A 24,720-nucleotide genomic window follows, 5' to 3' on the forward strand; every position below is an offset into this window, starting at 1 on the left:
CGCAGTCATCATGATAATTGTATAATATTTGCGTATTCTTTTCGCTACTTCGCGGTGATGGTAGATATCACACGACCGAAGCCTTTTCTGCTCTCATCCAAGCATGATAAAAGACTATGACGGAAATTGGGTTAACGGGAATAAAGAACATAAGAGTTTACGTATGTGCCGTCTCTCGGCTTCTTTTCGCACATGGAAATATCTCGTACTTTGTTCCGTATAATCCTATCAACGACGAGACGGTCATTTTGATAATCTGATTTTCTCGATCTAGTGTGGAGGTGAACTTGGCGGGTCGGGTGTTTGGTGGTGCGAGTGGTTTGGTGGTGATATTGTACGGGTGCTTGTTTGAGTTTGGTAGTTTAGATTCTTGGAGGAAGGAATTACTATGATTTCTATGACCACCCAATTGTACCTGATTAACGATGATGTGATCGAGAGACTGAACATCTCGTTCTGGCAGGGATTCGAACCTGATGGCATCGCTAGACTCAGCCATTTGCGGCACCAATCAGATTGCCTGTTGTGTAATTGCTGACACAAATTTCACAGATAAACTTTAAGTGGAAAAACCTGGGCTAAAAAAACAGGATTTCCGATTGGCTAATAATGACATCATCTAAGCTGCGCATGAAGCTGCGCACTCGGGCTAGTAGGTGGCAGGATTTCGTACCGTGGCGAGTCTCGAAGCCGACAGGTTCAAATCCCTGCTGGGGGACGATGCGTTATGCGTTTACCGGAATCATTGAATGACTAAAAAATTATGAAATCACGAATAGCCAATTTGTAGCCGCTATACCTCTCTTCATAAATGGTCCTTATTGTTCTCTAAGCTTCGCTTAAAGATCACTAAAAAGAAAGCAATAAATCTAGCTATATGTGATGGAACCTTGCTGGCGAGTTGATTTATTTATTTCTACTGATTGATGTTGACCTACAGCTCAGGCGAACTAATGCAATCATTTTGCGTTATTCTGTCGCTGGTTTTCTTGCCGTTGTCCGCTCGGAAGGTCTACGGTCTCTCTTCGTGATGAACTAATTGAGAATTCAGCGCTACCGGCTACCGACGTGTCAATCTACCATACATTACTGATTATCCGCTCAGTCTATTAGCTCGCGCTGTACGTCTCGTTCCCTTTCTCTCTTTTTCAACGCTCGGTCATTTCATTACGGGCGTCTCTACCTTCAAATCTTATAGATTGATTATCGCTCTCTTACGAAAAAAAAAATACGTCGATAATAAAATGCGGTCTTTTGCTTAGTATTTTTATCGACGTAATCAGGTTTCAGACCTAGCATGCGGTACCGGCATTACCCGCGGGAACGTAATATGGGTAGAATGATCAGGGTTTTTTCTCATTAAATTGGATTGAATACTTCGGTGATGGCATTGGCTACTTTACTCGGAAAAAGGAGGGTATTCAATAATATGCTTAGCTTGGTACGAACACCACGTATAAACGTATTCAACCGTGAACGTGTACTTTAAATCAAACTTCTAAATACTCTTAGAAATAAGTCCTCGCCTTCAGCAGTAAAGTAGTCTTGTTTTCAGTTAAGAAGATTGATTGAAGATGTCGGTTATGTGTTTTTTTTTAGTTATTAAGATGATTATGTCATCGTGTTCAATTTTCAGTTATGCGTGCAGAAATTGCGAATTCTGATCGAGGATTCCGATCAAAATCGTAAGTAAAATTTCGATATTTTACTCGCTTTTTGTACAACTCAAGTTCAATTAGATTGTAATCTAGGCTTCTAGAAAACTTACCACTAAATTTTTTGCAGCATGTATGTTTTAGCTTAAACCCTTTCAGTGCGTCTAGACCTTTCGGTGCGGTGTATAAATCAATGGTGGACTTTGCTAGTACACTGCGGTGTATTGGTGCATTAAGAAATTAATTTTTATCTCTAATGAAAGATGACAGCACCTGCCAAACCAGTTGAATATTAGTTATTAATGATACACCGCACCACGATGTAGACACATTATAGCTTTATGCCTGTTATGACACACCATGGACGTATAAACTAGAGTCTAGTTTATACGTCCATGGACACACTAAGGTCTGAATTTTTGAAAACTTTCAAATTATCTCCTGCACTTAAAGAGTATTAATTAGTCAGCACTGAAAGGTGTACTTTGTTATATATGTCACTGGTTTACTCTACTGGTTGTATATCTCTGGAGCTTCAGGATAGATGAAATTGACATGGCTTGAAATTAGCCAGGGTTGGCCAGATTAGCCATTGCATCATGTTCAATGATGCTGATATTTTTATACCAATATATACCACACGCAAATTGTTTCGGAAAGAGCTTATATCCTTCGGCTAAGATTCTAGTACATCATTAAGCCAGAATTTCAGACGAAGCACGGGATTGTTAACTTCTGCACTTGATATGCGGCTAATCTCCCCATCATCAATTTTGTTAAGCAAAAAAAGCTTATCAAATTAAACTTTATTCATTAGCCCATGCATCTTGGTTAGTTAGATAAACCCAACTTAATACCCTTGAAAACTTGATATTTTAAGAATTTACAAAAACTGAGCGCGTGAAATTTATACCCCTTCCTGCAAAATCTCTGGGGATAAGACGTCTGATTACTGATGACAAATTATGTTGTTCTAAAGTTGTCAGGTTTTTTTATGTAAATTCAAATCAGCGTATCCCGTAAATGCCACGAGCTTCCGACAGAGATAATATGCCGTAAAATTAGCTAAGGAGCCGTAACAGTTCGGTTTCTATAGATACAAGCCGACTTTCAAATTCAGAAGATTTTATCCATCAAGTGCATCGGATATGCGTAATTCTATATCCAAGAAAGTGATAGATGGGAAAAGTTAGGTGAAAAATTTGCACAAAAAATGTAATGCTTTTCTGAGCGGACTTCTCAGAGTATCTTGTTTATCTTGTTCATCGACAAAGCCCTGTTTAATGGTGAAGTCAAGCAAAGAATCTGAGTATCAATTTTGCACCTTTGCATATACTGCCAAAATTATTATTAAAATAATGTTATATATAAGTTATGTATATATATATGTTTGAAATTATATATTTGAGAAATTCACAAAATTTGGGTTAAGTTTCGTGATAGTGATTTTTTCCTAATTTGCCATTAGAAACGCTGTTTCCTATTGCAGTGAAGTATCTCGGCTTATTGGCCATGTCTAAGATTCTGAAGACCCATCCGAAGAGTGTCCAGTCGCACAAGGATCTCATTCTGCAGTGTCTCGACGATAAAGATGAGTCAATAAGACTGAGAGCGTTAGATCTCCTTTATGGAATGGTAAGTCAATAATCACGCACTGATCTTAACATCAATAACCTCAATACTGAAAATACATAATACGTGTATGCGCGATAAAGGAATTGATTAACAGCAACAGTAAATAGGGAAAATAACGTGAATACTGAAAATACTAGATGAGAAGAATTCAATTACCGGGGTATGATAGGTGCAGTACAGTTATACGGTCACATTTGAAGCAACCACTATATACATTGAACATCTTAACATTGTATTGAAATTTCCAAGGTGTATAACTATCTTCATATGAAAAACAGGGTGGCCACTTGACTGGAAATCAGGGAAAAGTCAGGGAATTTTCTTTAAAAAAGTTGAGGAATTTTACCAAAAAAAAGCTTAAGGTCAGGGAAATTTGTCAAGATTTCTAGAACGCGCGTAAAATCAAACAGTTCCCGTCTATGTCTTAAGTATTTGATTGTGGTAATTGATTCGATTCTTAGCAGATCAAGTCGCGAAAGCAACGTGCATGTCAGGGAATAGTCAGGGAAAAAAGTCGAATAAAAGTGGCCACCCTGAAGATCTTGTCCCAGTTCGCTCATATCACTCTATTACAATAAGCTCTATCACTCTGTGGTTACACATGGAAATTTGATGTAGCTTGAAAAATGAAACATGATGTTCGGATTATGCAGCCAGACAATATAATGTATCTTTACGGAAGTCAAAAGAAAATATTTCATCATCATCGTTCATACATTGTAGGTATCGAAGAAAAACCTTATGGAGATCGTGAAGAAATTGATGGTTCATATGGACAAGGCAGAAGGCTCAGTGTATAGGGATGAATTGTTATGTAAAATAATTGAAATCTGTTGCCAGTCGAACTATCAGTACATCACTAACTTCGAATGGTACGTAAGTTTATGACAACTGTGCGATAAAAGTACTGTCACTTATTGACGAGCCGAAATTATTTTGCCTGATTAGGGAAGCTTTTGATCGAGGTTGAGTTGATTGTAAGTTTAAAGCCCAACACACACAGCAAAACATTTGTTTCCCGGAAACAGAAACACGTTTTTCAGAAAATGTTTTTTGCTCATGAAAAACGTTTTTCAGTTTGGCGTTTTTTGTTTCGCCTCCCCCGCACACGGCATAACAAAAAACATCTTTTTTTCATAAGGAAAAAACGTTTTTTCGGTGCCGTGTGCGTTGGGCTTCAGAGAAGGTGAGCTGACCTGACAAACGGTGGCCAGTTGCTCAAAAGTTGGTTAAAGATAACCGGCGGAAAAATAACATAGTAATAATGAACTTTTAACTGTCGCTATGTCAACTATCTACTGGTTACCTCTTACCAACTTTTGAAAAACTGGCCCCAGAGCTAGAAGTTGAAAGTGATGATAAAAAAAAGAATTCAGTAGAAACTGACCAAAGGACCAGAAAAATATTTTGCCGACCCTAATATCTTCACTAGTTTCTTGCCCGAATGATTAACATTAGTTACCCTTAATCACCTTGAACTGTTACCACTAAGCAATACACTATCTTAAGATATGAGACTTAACTCTTTATTCCAGACCATAACTGCTGACAAGGCCAATTATTAACTTAGCAGTCCTGAATTAACTAGAACCGGTACCTCGATATGACACGTGGCCAATTCACAGGCCCAACCAGAAAGATACCGGCGAGCTAGACTTGAGTGGATTAGCCGAGCTGTGCGTTTGAGTTAATGAACTCGGCTAATCTAACAATGAGTGGCTCGAGTTCGGTTGACACAACACTCAATAACTCAGTACTGTCTACTTGCAATTGGTTTGTAATTACCTGTCTGTTCGGCTTCGTCAACACCGTGTCGGTCGTCGGACGCCGATAGGGTATACACGACGTCGTTCGTCTGGCTGTATAGATAAAGTTACACAGATTCATTTAAGAAACTTTTTTTCCACTTACAGACAAAAACCTTAGAAATGACTTACGCTAATTGCTTCGTCTCCACTTAATACGAGCTCACGCGCCCGCCCGACGTTATTCAACCTTCTGTTTTCGAAAATTGCTGTATTTTTTTCCCCAGTCGCCTAGCAACCGATCGCTCGCGTAGTTATCGATGATAGCTCAATTAGAAAAGAAAAATAGAAAATTCAGCCTCGATTAGATTTAGGTGCTCGCGAAAACCTTTTTTCCGTAGTCAAATTATTCGGGTACGATCAGTTATTAAATTTTTCACTTAAGGCTCTCGTTGGTTTTTTTTTTTCGGTGTCATTCATTTCCGGAGAATTACAGAATCCATTAGACGTTGAAATGCGATTCCCTTTTTCGAGCTTTTCGTCATCGGATCGCGCTGATCAACTACAATGGTCTGAATAAAGATTCGTAACGCGCTATTATCGCGAGATCGTTCATCGTGCGATATCTTCCGTGGTTCGGTTAAGAAGTAACGAAAAACTGATCTCTTTTCAACTAATTACCATATCATAACCATGTCGAAAAAGTATCTCGGCTAATGCATATGTCACGGGCTGTAGAGACGCGTGTTAAGTGGTAAGACAATTTTTCGGTAATGTACATCGCGTCTCAAGTGATAGAAGTTCAAATTTTCATCGGTATTCCTCAGACCGAATCATCGACAGACGCCTCTTAACGCTTCGGCAATTATTGTTTGACCGGTTTTTAACGATATGTCTATCGATATTATGCAAATTTATGATTGATTCATGTAATTACGACCCATAAGACGTAATGATAAATTCAGCGCCCATCTCGTGTGGAGATGCTCCACGGCAAATCGCATTCTATATTGGCATATTTTGGTGAATGCCCTCTTGCTTGTATGTATAATGTATGTACAATTTCCTTTGGCTGAAATTCGTGTCATACCAATAGACTGATAAAACTCCTTAACCGTTAAAATGCCCAAACCAGAATCCGGTTCCACAGTTGTGAGTTAAATTTGACTCTTAGAAGATTTGACTCTTGAGTTAAAACATTGAAAAATGAACTAATTTTAACTCTAGAGTTAACTGTAACTCACAACTGTGGAACCGGGCAGATTTGGCACAACAGTATTCAGTTAGATATATAGATTTCTATCCGTGTTGTACAACTTTTCTGCATTATAGGAACCAGTATAAGAAAATTCTTAGTTTTCGCGTATTAGTGTTTAACTGGGTAAGAACTAGCAAGTACCTCGAACACGTCGGACAGCATTCTCTGGGCCCTCGACAAAGATTAGAAACCAAGTTGATGACGATATCTTGATTTGATATTGTTACGCAAATGTCTCTTTTAAAGATCATATAATGATAGATATGTGTCTTATATAGCGCTAAATCCTGGGAAGCTGCTCAGAGCGCTTTACATTTTTCAGTATTATTACCCAAGCCATTTAATACTCTAACATGTATCAGTCATCTCTCTCTCCCTTGGGAGAAGTAACACCGAGTGCTAACGAGCGCTCAGGAGTCATCTATCAGGCCAGGTAGCCATTTACTCCTGGGTGGAGAGAGGCAATGAGGATAAGTGTCTTACCCAGGGACACTATGGTAATGTATCGGGTTTCGAACCAACGACCTGGCTTCCCAGAACGCTTTTACCACTCGGCCATACCGCCTCACTCATATCCTCATTTCAGTTCTAGTTTTATATGGATATTCACCTTTTTCGTCGTCAAACTTTTCACCACGTTCAGAATTAAACGAATGAACTTCATTTCGTTGGCGTTCGAATGAATCGATTGCGTGTTTATTAATTTTGCAGGTACGTCAGTATACTAGTCGAGCTCACGCGAATCGAAGGCACGAAACACGGAAAGTTAATTGCCTCACAGATGTTAGACGTGGCTATCCGAGTACAGGCTATACGTTCATTCGCCGTCGCTCAAATGGTAACAATAACATTCGATATAACTGACGAATTAGATTTATGTTTTCGATTAATTTCGTCTTAATTTGATGAACGAACGGTGTGTATTTTCAGGCTGTTTTACTAGAAAATTCACATCTACTAGGATCGCATTCCCAGAGAAACGGAATATGCGAAGTGCTTTACGCTGCAGCGTGGATCTGCGGTGAATTCTCAGAGTAAGGAAGAGATATTCAGCCAAATTTTTATGTTTGAATAACGTATAATATATTCGATAGTTATACCTGTAATATGAAGTCCATAAGTATATTGAAAATCTGAGTTATGAAAAGCAGCATTCACATTATCCCTAGTTAGTCCATGGAACAGACCAATTTAGAAATGGCCGAATGAATGCTCTACATTCACACATGTTTCTAAATCCGTTGATATTACTGGTCCAGCTAGATGCAACACTGATTGATAGGAAATTCTGTCAAAGTTTCTTTTCACGGGCACGCTCCATTCTAAAATTTAGAACAGACCTGCATCGGTTTGATTGGTCTAAAGATAAGTCCGTTCTAAAATAGAACAGACCAATTAAAAACGACTTTTCGCTAGTGTGTCCATTTTAAATTGAACAGACTAAACTTGAAATTTCAAAACTCAGGTTATTATTCGTACTATACTTTGTAAACAATTTTCATTTTAGTTTACTGCCCGACCCACCAGCAACTCTGGATGCGATGTTGAAACCGAAAGTGACCCAATTACCCGGTCATATACAGAGTATATACGTACAGAATTTACTTAAGTTATACACGCAAATATTGATCAAAGCTGAGGAAGAGGAAAATGAAGAGATGATACAACAAGCCGGGCAGACGTTAATCGAAAAGTTACCGATGTTTGTGCAGAGTGCCGATTTAGAAGTTCAAGAAAGGGTCGGTTTTCGGCTTTAAAACACTTTCATGCGTATTGACTATAGCTGCGTAGTAACGCTTATGTTTTTGTTGTTTTGTCCTAGGCTTGCAGCGTTTTACAACTGATGAAATACATCATGAAACTGCACGAAAAAGGTGTGAAATTATCGCAGGAATTGTCTTCGTTATTCAGCGGCGAATTGAATCCGGTTGCGCCAAAAGCTCAAAGAAAAGTTCCTGTACCAGAAGGGTAAGTTCTTTCATTAGCCGTACTTCTAATTCCTTCATTTTACTTTTTTCACTCTCTTTCCCTCTCATATCTCTCCTCGGTAACATGATAGCTCTAGCTCGCTCTCGTCTTATTACTCAGAAATCTGATCATTCTTGCATTTTCTGAATGTTTTTTGCAGGTTAGATTTAGATGCTTGGATTAATGAGCCGCCATCTGACAGCTCGGATGACGAAATACACAGCAAGAACATCTTTGGAAATGATTTTTCTGAACACCGTCACATCACTCAAACCGAAGCGCCAGTTCCAGAACTTACTGAGGAAGAATTGGAGAGGGTATGCATCTACATGTATTTTTCTCATACGAAGCTGATTCAGTTTGAAAACTTGCATTCATGTATATTCGTTTACCAATCTACACATGGTATAACTGCATCTCGGTTTGATTTAGTATTAGCCATCACTGGCCCTTTTTGGAAATTTTTGTCAGCTTTTATCGAAACTCTTCATCTTATCATAGCTCAGTAATGACAGGAAAAATAAATACATCTTTACACAATGTAGATCCAGTACCCTTCTGTTAATTGGCATATCGACTTATGCGGTGAAGTGATATCGGTTTCAGCAATTAATTCATGAATATCGACGTTACTTTCAGAGACGCATTCAGCGTCGAGCTCAGAATATGATGAACCCGCATTACCTCCGTTCAGATGGAAAACCAAGCAATAACGCAGATTATCATGACTTGAACAATGTAAACGACATTCCAGTTGCGAAACTTGACCTCAACATACCTCTATCAGTGCCAGGTTTGTAATCAACCGATAGTTTTTGGCCATTTCGGTTCTGAACTTGTTACTGAATCTTTCTGTAAATTTCTTATAGGCTTACCGTCGTCCGATGACTATCTTCAAATACACCGCCGACAACAAGAGCAGCTACGCGAAAAAAGGATGAAACAGAAGAAAAAGAGGAAAACGAAGAGAAGTCGCAGGCGACACGGCAATGATGAGGAATCCGATGAGGATATACAACCTGCTCATCAAGTCAGTTCAGTTGTAGATGTTCCTGAGGTAGGATTTATCTTGTTTGTTCATTCTTTTGCGAAACAGCTGCTTGGTTTTGTCAGAACTGCCGGGTACTTGATGACGATTACTGTATGATAATTTGTGCACATATTTCAGGGTGCTACTGTTTCCGATAAAGAAGATCACGGAAATCTGACTGATGATGATCCACATCGCCAATTAGATATTAATTTAGATGAGTAAGTTGATAACTTTCCCATGTACTCTATATTATTATTTGCTGTAATTAGGCTAACGAATATGCTAACATAGTCACTCTGTTGTGACATTTGGGACTCCCTGCCAGGAGTTGAGATATTTCAATGAAAATGGAGTTTAATGGGCTAAATATCAATTGATTAGAATTACAGCATGTATGATAACCGGAGTTTCATATTCAGTGTATAGTGAAATAGGTTTCATTCATTCTTTAAACTTTTGACTTCGATTTTGATATATTAGGCCATTGAGGGATGACGAAATATTGCCAGTTCGTACTCACCGCCAAACACCAGCAACAGCTGAAAACGGCGACGAAGAATCCAACGTCAAACATCGTTCCCATAGGAAGAAAAGCAAGGAAAAACACGGCGAAAAAACTAAGAAGGAAAAACACAGCGAGAAGGTATTTAATTAAACCAACTCATTCCGCCAGTATTGGCTCACTGTAAACTGGAAAATATGTGGAGAATCCCACGATGATGTCAAAAAAATTATATAATGTCCGAAAATCTTTCCTTGAGCTAGTAGTTTATTCAACGTTTCCGCTATTCTAATTGTCATCTTCAGAAATACTTGGGAGTAATCAGCATTCCTGAAGATGACTATCAAAATATAGTGGAAACGTTATCATTGTGGGATTCTCTACATATTACTATCACAACATCATGGATAAAGTGTTTCATCAGTGGTTAAACCGTAAACTGGAGTTTACAGTTTATTGTGAGGGGCTACAGTAAAGCAATCCTTGAATGTACAAAAAAGTTATGATTTGTTTTCATCACAAATGTCGTAGTATCAAATAAAAATTACTTTAAAATTTCTTCACTCCTCCCTTATTACATATTAGCCATCGTGTTTTAGAATTCATATGTTTCATTTCTGTAGAAACGTTCAAGCAAGAAGAGTAAGAAAAAGAGAGACCATTCATCCGATGCGGGAGCAAATTTGCTCGGAGATTTCCCGGTCGGTGATCCGGAATCGAGCGTCAAAACACCGTCCGAGTATCAGGAACCAGAACGTGAGAACGGGAAACGAACGCCGAGTCCTGCTCTTTTCGAATCAGTTGAGCATCCCACGGCGAAAACTGTTGACCTTAGCCCGGTAGCAGATGTGATAGCGCCACCTGGTGGTGAAGAAGAAACGAAAGAAGAGGATAAAGAACAAACGGTAATTAGCTTATTGAATAATTATCACTAGAGAAATGTTTATGAAATAAAGTAGGATACCGGTATATATCCCACATTATAAAATTTTGCACTGAATTGTTCACAGCATAAAAAGAAGAAAAAGAAGGAATCGAAAAAGGAGAAGAAAAGAAAAGAGAAACGAAAGGATAAAAGCGAATACGAGATAGCTGATGGAATAACTACACCGTCGAAAGAGGTTCTACTTCCAACTCCTCAGACCACTCAGCTACCCGTGAGTTTCATCATAAATTCATTAACCCTTTCAGTGCTGACTTAATAATACCCTAAAGTGCTGAAGATAATTTGAAAATTTTGAAAAATTCCAACCTAGTGTATTGAATAACGGGAATACCACTATAGTGTGTACACACCACGGCGCGGTGTATCGTTAGTAATTCCATCTTCATTTTTCAGCCGATGTCCAGTTATAAACTTCTCGGTGAAGACACTACTATAAAGATGGTATGTAAACTTGCAGGCTATTCGATGTTGTTTGGTTGTTTTGGAAAAATTGCAAGTAATATCTAATTGCATGTCAATTTTTCAGATGTCCGAAACACGCGTTAGCCCGCATAATCCGAATCAAGTTGTATTGTCGGTTATTTTCACCAATCGACTGTCGAACCAAATCAAAGACATGGAACTGAATGTATTAGACTCGCTGAACACGAAACTTGTTCGAGAGGTGAGTTAATTAGCTTGTCAGAAATGAAAAAAATTTTAATCCTTGTCCTTGTCTTTTCAGACGGAATATATGTGAATAAACATGATAAAAATTTTGTTATTTCTACTTGATCAGGTTGGCAAGACGGCTCATGACCCGGTGAAAGTACCATTTATTTTGCTTCCTGAGAGTCAGAATGAAGGCCAGTTTGCGTTCACAGTTGACCATATCAATATGATACAGAGATTAAGGGGAACATTAACATACATTGTCAAGGTATGTTGGATGAATCGTTTTTCTTATCTCGCCAGTAGTGAGGATTTTGCCTATCTATTTCAAACCTGGATCCAGGGGGTCTTGCGCGAGGGCCACAAACGTTTTGAGTTGCCCTTTTCTGATTGAACTCTTTAAGTTTTTACTACCTTATTATATGTAATCTTATAAACTTGTCTTGCATAATTTTTGGATAAAGAAAGGTATTCTACATGGAAATGTTTTAGAATGCATCTTGCCCAACTACAAATTTCAAAGGCAATGCCTTGTTGATATGCTTCCAATATACCAATGATAGAAAATTGCCCATGAATGTGTCACAAGACCTTCATAAGAAGTCTTTGGATCTGCCTCTGTATTTTCTTATTTCGATTCACAGTTAGAAGACGGAAGTACACACGAGAAGCTCGATTTCAAGATCAATTTACTGTGTTCATCGTTCATGATGGCTATTCCTTGCACAGGGTATGTAGTACTGATTATCCTTCGATCCCGACTGAATCAAATACATTCATTTTATATCTATAAATTCTATTTCCTACTCTAAAGGTCTAGTTTCGCTGAACTGCTGGCGAATGGGGAATTAAGCGAAAAATCGTCTGCTAAATTTACACCAACTGATCCGAATTTCTCGCATAATGTAACAAAGTTATGTTTCCTCCAGCATTTTAGTGGTATGTATGGTTGTCTTCAAAGCTTTGTGTCATGATTTTTTCGCTTGAATTGGTCGTTACTGAAGTTTGTTTGTGAATTGAATTTTTCAGTTGTTGAACAAATTCCAGGCAGTGCCTCGTTATATAGTAAATCAATTCAAGGTCATCACGTTTGCCTTCTTATCAAACAATTGGTTAGTAAAAATTTTTTAGTCATTTTATTTTTTTCCAGGGTCCGATCTAATGAATAAAGGCGACTAGCACGCATATCTAAAATTTCAATTACCCCCTGAAATCTACTTGCCTTAGATTTTGCTGTTAAAGCTTAAACAGCTGGAAAAATAGAAACAATTATCAAAACTGTTGGAAGCTATCTTTTCTATAATTTATAAAATTTAACAATCAAACAGGAAAATGTTTCAAAAAGCATTTTGCTCAAAAACATGTCTATTAAGTAAGTTTTTCCATAAATCAAATTCACCGGCAGACAAGTGATAATGATAACCTACTTGCCTTAATGAGAATATACTTGTCCCCGGGCAAACGAACAAGTGCTTAGATTGGACCCTGTTTTCCACTGTTTATTAGAAATATTTTGATTGATGGTAATGTGAATTGTATATTTTCAGTCAAATGGTGACCTTTCCGTGGATGCGAAGAGTTCAGATTCATCATTAATTTCCAATCTAGTCGACGAAGTGAAAACATTGCTGACTCAAAAACAAGAATAAAAACCTGAAATGAATTTATTTTCATGACTTACTAGCTATATTGTGCATTTGAAAGGTTTTGGGTGTAGCGTTGTTATAAGTAGACCTAAATGGGGCTCATCCCCGGATAACTACAAATTGGACCAAATGGATTATTCTTGTATTCCTACAATAGTATAAGCATTATGAATTAGATTTGTAAAGGGATTTCAATACCTATTTTTTGAATTACGAAACTGCAGAGAATTATTCTTAAAGTTACAGTTCAAACTTGGAAACTTGGCCATTATATTTAGATTATATCTAGTATTGGCAAGACAGAAAATGCCAAGTTGATTTAGTTTCTGGTTTTCACATTAGATGGCGAACTAATCGTTCGTTACTAAAAACGTCAGGAAAATCCGAAATTTTCCTGTGTAACTCTTAGCAAAATCCTTTCTGAATTATAAATCTTCTGTAAAATCCTTTACACGCTAAAAATAAAAGTGAAATTAAACTACTGGTATGAGTAAAATTTGATGAATTATTCAGAATGTGCTCTTGTATTGTTATCATAACTGACTGTATATCGGTATATATACGTATCTGTAAAAGAATGGAATATTTTGTAAACATAATTGCAGCATACCATCGGGTGCCTGGGAACAAAAAGCTTATAACAAACTCGCTGTATGATGAGCTTTGTGGACAAGTCAAGTTGAGCGTTCGTAAATCATATCATTATATTATATCAAATGAAGTAACGATCATAATTAGTATACTGGCATTAATTCTGGTATGCCAATGCAGACGGCTAAACCAGGGTAGTGCTCCATTTCAATTGCAATTTATCACACAGCCTTAGACATAGACATAATATCCTGCCAGCTATCTACGTATGTACGAAAGTATGTATTTCTTAAGATGAATTTATCCGGGCAAAATTTCATTAAGAATATTCTGTAGGCGGTTTAGACTTTAATTGAATTGATATGAAACAATAACCTAATTAAAAGTTAAACTTTTGTGAAAACCCATCCCCTGGCCCATTTCTGCAGTAATTGTATGACATAATGTTGACAATTGGACCTTTTCCCAGAATTGATTTATTCCAGGGGCCAGTTTTTTCAAATTTTTACAAACTTTCATTATTTGCCTATGGTGGCCCCGTCCTTTATTCAATGACTTCGGCAATGAATTTATCATAATGAGCTATGAGAAATTGGACAAGGTGTTTTATGTTTTAGATTGATTCATTTTCATTGACAACCACTCCTAAAGTAAGTGAATGAATAGCCTACGATCGCCGATGACCCAAAGATAAAACTTATGAATGGAAAATCACACATTGCTCATATATAAGCGTATTGTAAATATTATAGTATGATATTGTGTTTTGTTGTGACATGGCTGATTATTGATTGATCGCATCAGAAAAAGGGTTGGTTATAATACTGTAAATGTATATTATAAATAATATATATCCAAATAAAATAAAACCAAATTATAAAACAGCATGTTTACGTTTGTTGTTGATACTGTTGGAAAAGAGGTTTTCAAAGAGGATATTGAAAACAAGCATTTTTTTCCAGAAGCCTGAATCAAACAAATCAATTCAAGGCTTTCCGTTTTACGGCCGAGGAATGAATTTGAAATGATCAAATGAGCTTCATTCATATATTCACTATTGTTTACGAGGAGTGCCCCGCCCGGTATTGATATAAACATTCCAGCAGTAGTATTTGTGTGGGTGCCTGATCGTTCGACCACGTGTTTTTGATTTGATAGTAAACATCGATACACCGTCAATGAAACGATACGGCCGCTGATTGGTTTACCAGCGCCACTACCCATGTATCGGTACGCGATGAATGAACCGTGTATTTGCCGTGAGAAAAGCTAGTTACCACTCGAAAAAACTCATCAAAAACCATAATTAAAGTTTCAATCGCAATCGATTTGCTTCATAAGCGTAAATATTCACTTATAACTCGAAAAAAGCATGAACGGCTCAGTCGAAACATTTGAATTTGAAAAATAGTTCATATCGCGTGATCGTAAGATGTGACTCGCCCATGTGAGTGAGTTGTGAGTGAGTCAGCTTCAGTTGCATCGATAGCAAATTCAGGATTATCATCGTTCGGTGGCATTGCATCAGTCGCCTGATCGAAATCGAAAGTATCTGCCTATCGAGAAAAGGAATTCGCTATAGTTCTTTTAGACTTTGATTAACGCGGTTTGGAGCTAACGTGGTGACCTAGTTTTCCCGAGTTGCGCGGTTTCGCGATCCCCATATCTATCTTGGCGCGTTGTGACAACACATTTACAACTAACAGTGCCAGCTCGAGTAGTAGATCGGCTCCGTTTTCTCAACACACTCGACACAAGCTAAAACGTTTTCAAACTGAGGAAAGAACATATATAGTCCATCGTTGTCGGTGAAAGAAGGAGGATAAACATGACGAACTTCGACGCTTTATTAAAAGTGTTATGTTTAATTTTGCTGGGAATCCTGTGTTGTTTTTCGTCATTAGTCGTTGGTAAGTAGAGTTAATTTTTTTTTGAATTTTCAAATTTCCAGATAACAACGTGATCGAGATAAGCATATGGCATGCGCTGACTGACAACGTGTCACAATTTCAGTTTTCTGCATTATTTTCAAAAGGGTTTATAAGTGCCTTAAATTTGACAATTTGAGTAAGATACTTTTGTTGAGTTCGAAAAGAAGAATAAGTAAAGGGTCATAAAGAATTGAAAATTTTGTTGGGGTTTATTCATGGTACATTGTCATTGGTTGTAATAATAGAAAGGGGTACCCTTGATTGATTGGTGCTTAAATTTGCTCAACTGTTGATGATGTCCCCAACCAGCTAACACCAGGGCTGAGTGGAAATGATCCTCAAATTCTTCTTTAGCCTAACAGTTCTGAGTTGATATTTAACTCTTGAGTTAACTCATTGAAAATGAACTAACTTTAACTCAGAGTTAACTCTAACTCACAACTGGGGAACTGAGTCTTGATAGAATGGGGTAGACCTAGACCTAGGCTCTCTTTTCCTCTGCCCAGAAAAGTGAACACCAGTTTCACAGTTTAACTCGAAATTCATTAGATTCTTCCTTGATTCAGTTTGTCCTGCATTGATTAATGAGGGTTTATTCTTTTTACTTGGTACTTGGCCTAGGGATTTGAGTGATTTTGTTGAAGAATTGAGAAATGTTTGTCCAATTCTTAAGTCATCTAAAAAATGGTGTTGCCATGGGCTTGTAGTACGGTACTTCTCTTTCCTTTGCCCAGGAAAGTGAATACACCCGGGTTGAGTGATTTTACTGCAGAACTAAGAAATATTTTTCTGTAAAGCTTTTTTCAGTCTTTAACGTCAAGTTATCCTTTCAATTTTGCAGGTGCTGGTAAACCGCATTGCACGGGAAGCGAATTTAAATGTACGTCTCCGGATGGAAAATGCATTCCAAGAACGTGGGTCTGTGATGGTGGATTTGACTGCCCCGATAAATCCGATGAAGCCAATTGTCGTAAGTACCTACTTGAAATTAGAGTTGTACTGCTTGATTGAAGTTAAATTTATTGCAAGCAATTTTACGAAGGTTTTAGAGAATCTTTAGAGAATCTTTTTAATGATAGCCTTTAAAATATTGATTTGAGAAGTCTAAACAAAGTCTCTGAGGACTAGCATTCGATTAAATAAATCTTGGCTAAGTTATGATATACATGTCTCGCCAAAGATATTTTAAGGAACATGCTGTTGAATCCAAAGGGCAGATTTTCATTGTAAATAATCATACCATCGGCAGCCTACTACATGAGTTTATCTTGTAGGGGCAGTAGAATAAGTTTCTAAAATCAATTATTCTTATAGCTCAAAAAAAAAAGAGAAACTTAAAAGATTCCAGAATGAGCTGTCCATATATCATCCTATGAATACATTAGTTAGTTTATCTAGGCTAGTTAATTATGATCTGGAAACAGTTGTTGTGAACTGTATCCTGAATTGCGCTGGTATTCATTCTAGAATAACCCCCGGGAAGGAAATAGCTTCTTCGAAGTTTTTTTTTTTTGGGTCATAATGAACTCGTTCTAGATAACCCCAGCAGCAACATGTCAACGGGCCGTTATTATGAGGCGAGCACATGTGCAAATTCATTCAATAGCTATTCATTCATTATTCATGCGCGTTCGCTATTGGCCAGACACAACCGGGTGATCTCCGCCAACATGTTGGCATCGCGCCAGACCGAGTAGTATAAGCATTGGGTGTGTGAAAAGGTGGTCTGATGTGAGGGTGTTGTCTAGTATCGATTAGACATAAATTTGCTATTAATTCGCCGGCTTGGAAAACGTCGGATCATGTCATGATTAGGTTTGCCTTTGTTGAATATGAAAGTGTGGATCTTTTGATGTAGAATCTTGCAGTTGTATGAAAATGATTCAAAAGTATCACCCTTTTAGAAAAATGTACGACATCCGGCTTGAAATAAGATGATTGAAATAGTTTCCTTGAATACCGGCACGAGTAGATAGACAATTAATGATATGGGGGTCGGTGCAGCTTCCATGAAATAAAAGATTTATTACTCGGACTCTCAATCGTTCGATGTATTTAGTACATTCTACGAAATAGGGATATGAAAAAAAGGGCATCCCTGGACCCATAAAGCATCCATCTCGATGTGAGATTTCTGCGGATGCAATCAGAAATTTTTTTAATTATGAAGTCAAAATTTAAGAAAATAATTAGCATTCTTATTGGATGAAGATTTTCATATTTGAAAATGCAGTTGGATATGAATAAAAAGCAATAATTTAAAAGCGAACTGCTTTTAAACCACTGTTTCGGTATTTTTTTTGGTGTAATCATGCCTATCTTGTGCCAGTGTTTTTTTAGTTCGATGAATCGTAATTGTTCTCGGTGTATTTTCCAGTGAAGAAGAATTGTTCATCGAATGAATTCACCTGTCAAGAGGACGGTAACTGCATTCCAAAACGGTGGTTGTGCGACGGCCAGCGAGATTGTAAAGCCGGCAGCGACGAATCGGACGAAGTCTGCAGTAAGTTTCTCCCCTTCATCCGTCGGTCAATAATCTCCAGTTTCGCTCTGGTTGCCGGTCATACCCGTGGTCAGCGTGTAATCGATTCACTTGTCCGATCCTGTTATCGTATTTTCCAATATTTGTTATGAAAGATGACCCGGTCTTGGCACATTGTCAAGAACACGCAAGTCCCATTCATCGATAGCCTGCGGATCTATTATTATTATTGACCTGTTTGAGTGTTTCGTAAAGTATCTTATCTGGCAACTTGTCATACGAGTTATGTATCAAAACTGAAGAACTTTGTGGTATAAATCGGTATACGAAAATGAATCAATTCCTCTTTTTATTCGGCGGAGAAAAATGTTATGATTGATTGTTATTTTCTTTGCGAATTACAGAACAGAATAAGTGTGAAGCCCCGCAGTTTGACTGTGGTGATGGTGGTTGTATCACAGCTAGCTGGAAGTGTGACGGACAGACCGACTGTAAAAATGGCCGCGACGAAAGTGCTGATATTTGTCGTAAGTTTCATTTGCCTAGATCGCGAGCAATGAGGAGTCGTACACTCAAGAATCGAACCTTTCACTAAATTCGATTTTTTCGTTGGTTTTAGATCAAACAACCTGTGGTCCGATGCATACGAAATGTGGCAACAACAAGTGCATAATAACTCGTTGGGTTTGCGATGGTGACCCGGATTGTGAGGATGGCTCTGATGAGGAGAATTGTCGTAAGTACCAAATTCCATTGTCTATGTGCCATTTGTTTGACCATCTGATCAATTATGTTTTTTGCTGTGGTTTAAATCCTCAGTTCAAAGTGAATTTTATCGAGGCCCTCATCGGGGATATTTTTTGCCTGTTCGGTGATTCATGGCTCGTACAGTCAGTAGCTTTCACATCCTGGTAAAATAACCGAGGCACCTAAATAATATATGTTGATTGTCTGGTTCACTCTAAACACCAGGTGTTTCATACGGGGAATGCCTGCGCGCCTGCCCTGGGTTTTAGAAAATTTACAATGTCTTTATCGCGGGAAATGTTTACGGCTATTACATATCCAGCATCGTTTGTTCGTTTCTAGCGGAGAAAACCTGCGCGCCGAACGAATTCAAATGCGAAGGCAACAATACGTGTATCCCGCAACGCTGGAAGTGCGATGGAGATGCCGATTGCGCGGATAAAAGCGACGAACGAAACTGTTCGAGTACTCACAGCTGGGGCGGTCAGTGTTCCGCTCAGGAGTTCGCCTGTCACAGCGGTCAATGTATACATAAGTCATGGGCTTGCGACGGAGAACCGGATTGCGTCGATGGCTCCGATGAAAAAGACTGTAAGTGTCGTTGTTGTTCGCTAATTGTCATCTTTTTAAAATTAAAAAATCTTGTTGATAACAGCTGTGGATGTATTGATAATGATAGTTTATATACTCTACCCTGGAAGATTGACTCATTTTACCGGTCGATATATTTTAGCGCTATTTAATATTCAAATCGAGAAAACTGTTACATTTGAATGAAACACATTACAATGATATTATTGTTTGTAGGCCATGCCACTTGTCGGCCGGATCAAACGCTCTGCGAGAAAGATGGCGTATGTATCCCTGGTGCGTTGATGTGCAATGGATTTAATGATTGTACCGACGGATCCGACGAGAAGGGATGTCGTAAGTATCAGATCGCGTTCCATCTTGCATTTTTTCGGGCGTATAAGCTTTGGATGATTTTACAATGAACTTACAGCAAATAATGCAATATGTAGACTATTGATTTCTAATTTCTATCCGTCCTGATTTGTCATGATTGTCTCGACTATACTGATATAACCACGAAACTAAGCTCCGGTATTTTCATCTCGTTTATCCGAATTATTTCCAGCTGAACCTAAGAAGTCGTGCGACCCGGTGAAACAATTCGAATGCCCCGGAACAGGAGTCTGCATTCCGATCGAAAAATACTGCGACGGGCACATCGATTGCGTCAACTTGAAAGACGAACCGAAAGATTGCGCGGCGATCGTTACGCAGGATCAGTGCCAACTGAACAATCCGTGCGATCATATATGTACGCACATTCGATCGGGCGTCGTCTGCTCCTGCAAACCGGGATACGAGCTTCATAATCAAACTCAGTGCAAAGGTGAGTAAAATTTTATCCGCGTGAAAATGAGGTACCAGATTTTGTGACCAGCTGTGCTCGTAGATTAAAACGATTGAATTAACTAAAAACTAAAATTTTGAACCTGCCTAACAGTGTCTCTATATATGAGATGATTTTACAGTGGAACCTCGTTACGGCGAACTTCGCCAGACCAGAAAACCGATAGTTTGTTATATCCAGTATGAAATAAATTAAATTTTCTTACTTGGGACGAGATTCTATATTTATTATATCCGATGAATCGTTTTGTCCAAGTTCGTTGTAACGAGGCTTCACTAATTGGTCGGGCGTGGACATTTTCAAGTTTTTTGCCTTCGTCATTGAAATGATTGATTGATGATTGTCTTATATTCCAGATATTGACGAGTGCAACGTCGACGGAATTCACCCGTGTTCGCAGAGATGCGTCAACACGCCGGGCAGTTATCACTGCGTCTGCACCGGAAACTACCACAACGACCCAGCGAATCCGCATCGTTGTAAAGCGGCCGGCGGCGATCCGTACATCGTGCTGAGCAATCGTAAGGACATACGTATGATTAACATACGAACGGGCAGTATGAAACCGGTCGTATTGTACACGGAGAACGCCGTCGCCATCGACTACGATATCAACAATGCCATGATATACTGGTCGGATTCGAATTCGGAAAAGATTCTGAGGTATTTCACCGATTTCGAAATTGTTGAAATTTCTCTTTCACAAAGTTACTTAAATCTCGGTCCCGATTGCTAAGTTTCTCGTAAAACTAGGAAAACTGTTGTTACGATTTCAGCATGGACATGGACGTGAATTCTGAGCTTCCCGGAAACCACACGACGCTAGCCGCTAATGTTAGCACGCCCGATGGACTGGCGTACGATTGGGTTCACAAGTTGATATACTGGACCGACACGGGCAAGAAAACGATTGAAGTATGTCGACACGACGGCATGTACCGACACGCTCTGATCACTAAAGGTCTCGACGAACCTCGAAGTATCGTTGTCGATCCACTGAGAGGGTAAATATAATTCAAATACGCTCGAATCTTGTTTTATACCATAGATAGGGTAGCCACTAACCTATAAAAATGTGGGAAAACGGAATTAGGCAAATTTTACTAAAAAAAAAAAAAAACCAAAAAACAAATGGAAAACTCGAGGAAATTTAGATAATGTTATTGACCATGCATTCCTTTTGATATCAATACCTCGATTCACTGAAAATTTATTCTATATATGTATATTGAAAATATGTTTTGAATCGATAGGTATATGTACTGGACCGACTGGGCAGAAACAAGACCTCGAATTGAGAAGGCGACGATGCACGGAATGCGGCGAAGCGCGATTGTCACCGGTTTGAGTTGGCCGAACGGACTTACAATCGATTTCGTGCAAGATCGGCTTTACTGGGTCGACGCAAAGCTGCACCAGATCGGCAGTTCGGATATGGACGGCTCGAACCAACGCGTCATTCTCGACAACATTCTCCAGTTGAAACATCCGTTCTCGATCGGCGTGTTTGAAGACCACGTTTTCTGGACAGAATGGGAAAGTTCCGAAGTACGACTGGCGAACAAGTTCAACGGCACGGGCGTGTTGACTTTGAAGGGAAATCTGTACAGTCCGATGTCCTTGCGTATCTGGCATCATCTTCTTCAACCGAAGCCTGGTACGTATAAAAACCTTCGAGAAATGTATCCCTAGGGTTTGTTTATTGCACAATTTAAAGGTTGGAGGTTTCGTCTTGCTAAAGAGTATTTCTTTAACGTTAAGTTTTCTTCGGATTTCAGTCGGAATCGAAGCTAAAAAGTATCCGTGTTTGAGCGATAACGGCGGTTGTCAACAGTTATGTTTACCGGCACCGATACTGAAGTCGAGTCCTCACCTATTCGGGCAAGCTATCAAACCGTTCAAATGCGCGTGCGGCACCGGATTTAAACTAGCTTCTGATCGCAAGAGCTGTATTCCTCATGGTAATTATCTCATGAAATGCATGGTGGCCGCTGATCTGGACAACTAACTGGGAATTTGTCAACTTTTACCAAAATCCTGCATAACCTGGGATTTAGGATAATGCCATTCACCACGTGTTTCTTTATCAGGACGTCGTGATTTACTGAAGAAATGGATGAATTTTAAACCATGAAATTTCTCTTGATTCGCTCAGAATTTTTAGAAATCACGTGGGAAAAAACTGATTAGATTTGAAAATCGATGGATAATGGCCACCCTGCTTTGATTTAGTGTTGACTGCCGTTTACTGCCTAGTTTAGTTCGGTCATTCATTGTATGGTGTTTTTGATTTGTTTTTTAGATTACGTTGTGATGCCGCTCCCTGTTGGTCCCGTTAAACCAGCTGCATCTTCTCCTAACAGTCTGAACGCCCCTGCTCAAGATCCCAGCGCCGAAATCGGCCACATCGCTGCCATAGTCGTCGGTGTCATTCTCGGCGTGATTTTACTCGTAGCCGCTGTAAGTAGACGAATTCACGATATTCCTTCGATTCTTTGCTGTGTGGATTATCGCGTAATTATATTCGGGAATATTGTTTTTCGTAATGCATTGTTATATTCGGTTGTTTTCGTATCTTCCAGATCGGTTTCCTTATCCATAGACACTACGTTAACCGAAACGTGAAAAGTATGAACTTCGACAATCCGGTCTACAAAAAGACGACCGAGGATCATCATATTATTCTCGAGAAAAACTTCCAACCTACCCGCAATATTCCTCCCGTAAGTAGCCTTTCGCTTATATTTCTGAAGTTGTCTTTAATCTTCAGTGTTGTCTTAAATTGTTAGATTGACTATAGAACTTAGATTGTCTAAGACTGGTCTTAGATTGTAGCCATGTCTATGGAACCGGCCCTTGGGCAGTCGAAGCTAGGTCAACTGTATTTTTCACTTGTGCAACAGTATGTGTGTACCTTTATGTATTTCAAATGATTGTAATATTGTGGTTTTAATTTTTCAGACCCTAGAGCCTCTAAACAACTTACCGAACACCGAACTGGAAGTGTGACCACACCAACTGATAGATGCTCGGAATTTACTATTACAAAACAGCGAGTGGAGTTAATGCATTTATGTTGTCATAGCAACCAGGCTTGAGACGCGCGTATTATTTTGTATCGAACTGAGAAAAACAGACCACAAACAAACATTTACATTGAAAAGCACGATAGATAACGATGAAAAGATGACAAATCATTATTAAAGAATGATTATGATTACTTATGATGTGAATCGACAGGCGCGCCGTTAAACCATGATCGAGTGAGTGTATATATATTTTTGTGATGATTAACGATAAGATACCATTGTCTTTCTGGTTGTTATGGTTACGTATGCGTTATAACCATTTTGCTCAAAATGCGCGTGGCAAGACGGAAGGCGTCGCGTACACGAGCTAGAGCGACGTTCGCTGCGTGTATTCATTACCCGGATCGACATGCGCGCGGCGTCCGATCGCGTTCGCGCGGGGGGTTTCGGAAGCGGATAGCATCGATTTGACGGCTAAAACCTGTGATAAAGTACGATTAGCTGCGGTGTGAGAATTGTTGTTGTGTCAGTGTGGGTATCGTTTAACCGAACTATAAATATCTCGAAATGCCAAACGTCTGCCGTGCCTCTATTCGCTAGCAGACGACGAAGATGAATGAACAGACGATACAAACGTTGCGAAATCTTCATATCAGAACAATTTCGAGACGATAATAATCTTCTTATCTGTTATTTTCACGGCGGCTCGAGCCGTTTTTGTATCGCGTCTAGATGAAAAAAATAGTCATTGATTATTGACAAATATATAGTGTATATTTGTTTATTAAGTTGTGTACAACAGACGGATGAAAAAAAAGTCTAACTTTAGTGTGTATGTACGCGTGAAGTGCTTCAAAATCACTGATGACCGAAAGTATGCTTGCTTCTTGTCGTGAATGTGCTGATGATAAAAGCTTTAAAAGCTGTCCATATGAAAATATATATATATATATATATATATATATATATATATATATATATATAATATGATATTATATTATTATTATAAGTAGTATTTATTATGCTAGGGAATCTCTGTGCTTACTCTCGCGTGACTGAATGATGAAATAATGTGCTGCCTATCACCCGCCCGAGGGTAGGATTATTTTCTGTTTGTAAATAATGATTGTATAAGATTTTTTGTTAAAAAGAGTTCATTTATGTACATATATTTAGTGAAAGCGTGTAAAGGCGTGCTTGTTGTTTGTGTTTGATGTCGATATACGTATTGTTATAAATTTTTGAGTTGACGATTTAATGCGCAAAAAAGAAAACATTCCCCTATACTGAGCAATGTCTTTCATTGTGGATTTCTGATAATCATAGACACTGCCACTAACCAGTTAAATGCCAACACCCGGTTACTTTTCTAATCTCATTAGCGGATTGTATATCAAAAATAATCAATAAGTTAATATGCCCTTAGAATTTCACATCTAAGTTAGTTTAGTTGGCTGAAACCGTTTTGGTCTGTGCTTTAA

The 24,720-nt window shown here is 38.6% G+C and overlaps 2 protein-coding genes across 3 annotated transcripts in view; both read left to right on the plus strand.

Moving 5' to 3' along the window:
* Positions 1–14,509, plus strand: part of LOC141900731 (AP-3 complex subunit delta-1-like) — a 41,586-nt gene extending 27,077 nt beyond the window's left edge. For both annotated transcript variants that reach the window (XM_074787752.1, XM_074787753.1), the window contains exons 11-31: positions 1,637–1,685; positions 3,145–3,290; positions 4,014–4,162; positions 7,005–7,131; positions 7,224–7,327; positions 7,801–8,032; positions 8,116–8,261; positions 8,422–8,578; positions 8,901–9,054; positions 9,131–9,318; positions 9,430–9,512; positions 9,775–9,937; positions 10,420–10,701; positions 10,807–10,953; positions 11,136–11,183; positions 11,269–11,406; positions 11,521–11,661; positions 12,038–12,123; positions 12,208–12,332; positions 12,423–12,505; positions 12,941–14,509. In XM_074787752.1, coding sequence (XP_074643853.1) covers positions 1,637–1,685; positions 3,145–3,290; positions 4,014–4,162; positions 7,005–7,131; positions 7,224–7,327; positions 7,801–8,032; positions 8,116–8,261; positions 8,422–8,578; positions 8,901–9,054; positions 9,131–9,318; positions 9,430–9,512; positions 9,775–9,937; positions 10,420–10,701; positions 10,807–10,953; positions 11,136–11,183; positions 11,269–11,406; positions 11,521–11,661; positions 12,038–12,123; positions 12,208–12,332; positions 12,423–12,505; positions 12,941–13,042 — 2,850 coding nt within the window. In that variant the 3' untranslated portion in view covers positions 13,043–14,509. The remainder of the gene's footprint in view (positions 1–1,636; positions 1,686–3,144; positions 3,291–4,013; positions 4,163–7,004; positions 7,132–7,223; positions 7,328–7,800; positions 8,033–8,115; positions 8,262–8,421; positions 8,579–8,900; positions 9,055–9,130; positions 9,319–9,429; positions 9,513–9,774; positions 9,938–10,419; positions 10,702–10,806; positions 10,954–11,135; positions 11,184–11,268; positions 11,407–11,520; positions 11,662–12,037; positions 12,124–12,207; positions 12,333–12,422; positions 12,506–12,940) is intronic.
* Positions 14,510–15,122: 613 nt separating this feature from the next.
* On the plus strand, positions 15,123–24,162 carry LOC141900315 (low-density lipoprotein receptor-like). The gene is made up of 15 exons (XM_074787145.1): positions 15,123–15,540; positions 16,403–16,531; positions 17,939–18,064; positions 18,448–18,570; positions 18,663–18,779; positions 19,133–19,381; positions 19,598–19,717; positions 19,929–20,189; positions 20,567–20,873; positions 20,987–21,214; positions 21,464–21,867; positions 21,989–22,171; positions 22,513–22,670; positions 22,793–22,933; positions 23,172–24,162. Exons 1-15 carry the CDS (start codon positions 15,459–15,461, stop codon positions 23,217–23,219), a joined length of 2,676 nt encoding a protein of 891 aa, XP_074643246.1. The 5' UTR covers positions 15,123–15,458; the 3' UTR covers positions 23,220–24,162.
* Positions 24,163–24,720: the final 558 nt, after the last annotated feature.

This window comes from Tubulanus polymorphus, chromosome 2 (genome assembly GCF_964204645.1).
Source record: "Tubulanus polymorphus chromosome 2, tnTubPoly1.2, whole genome shotgun sequence".
NCBI classification, from domain to species: Eukaryota; Metazoa; Nemertea; class Palaeonemertea; order Tubulaniformes; family Tubulanidae; genus Tubulanus; species Tubulanus polymorphus.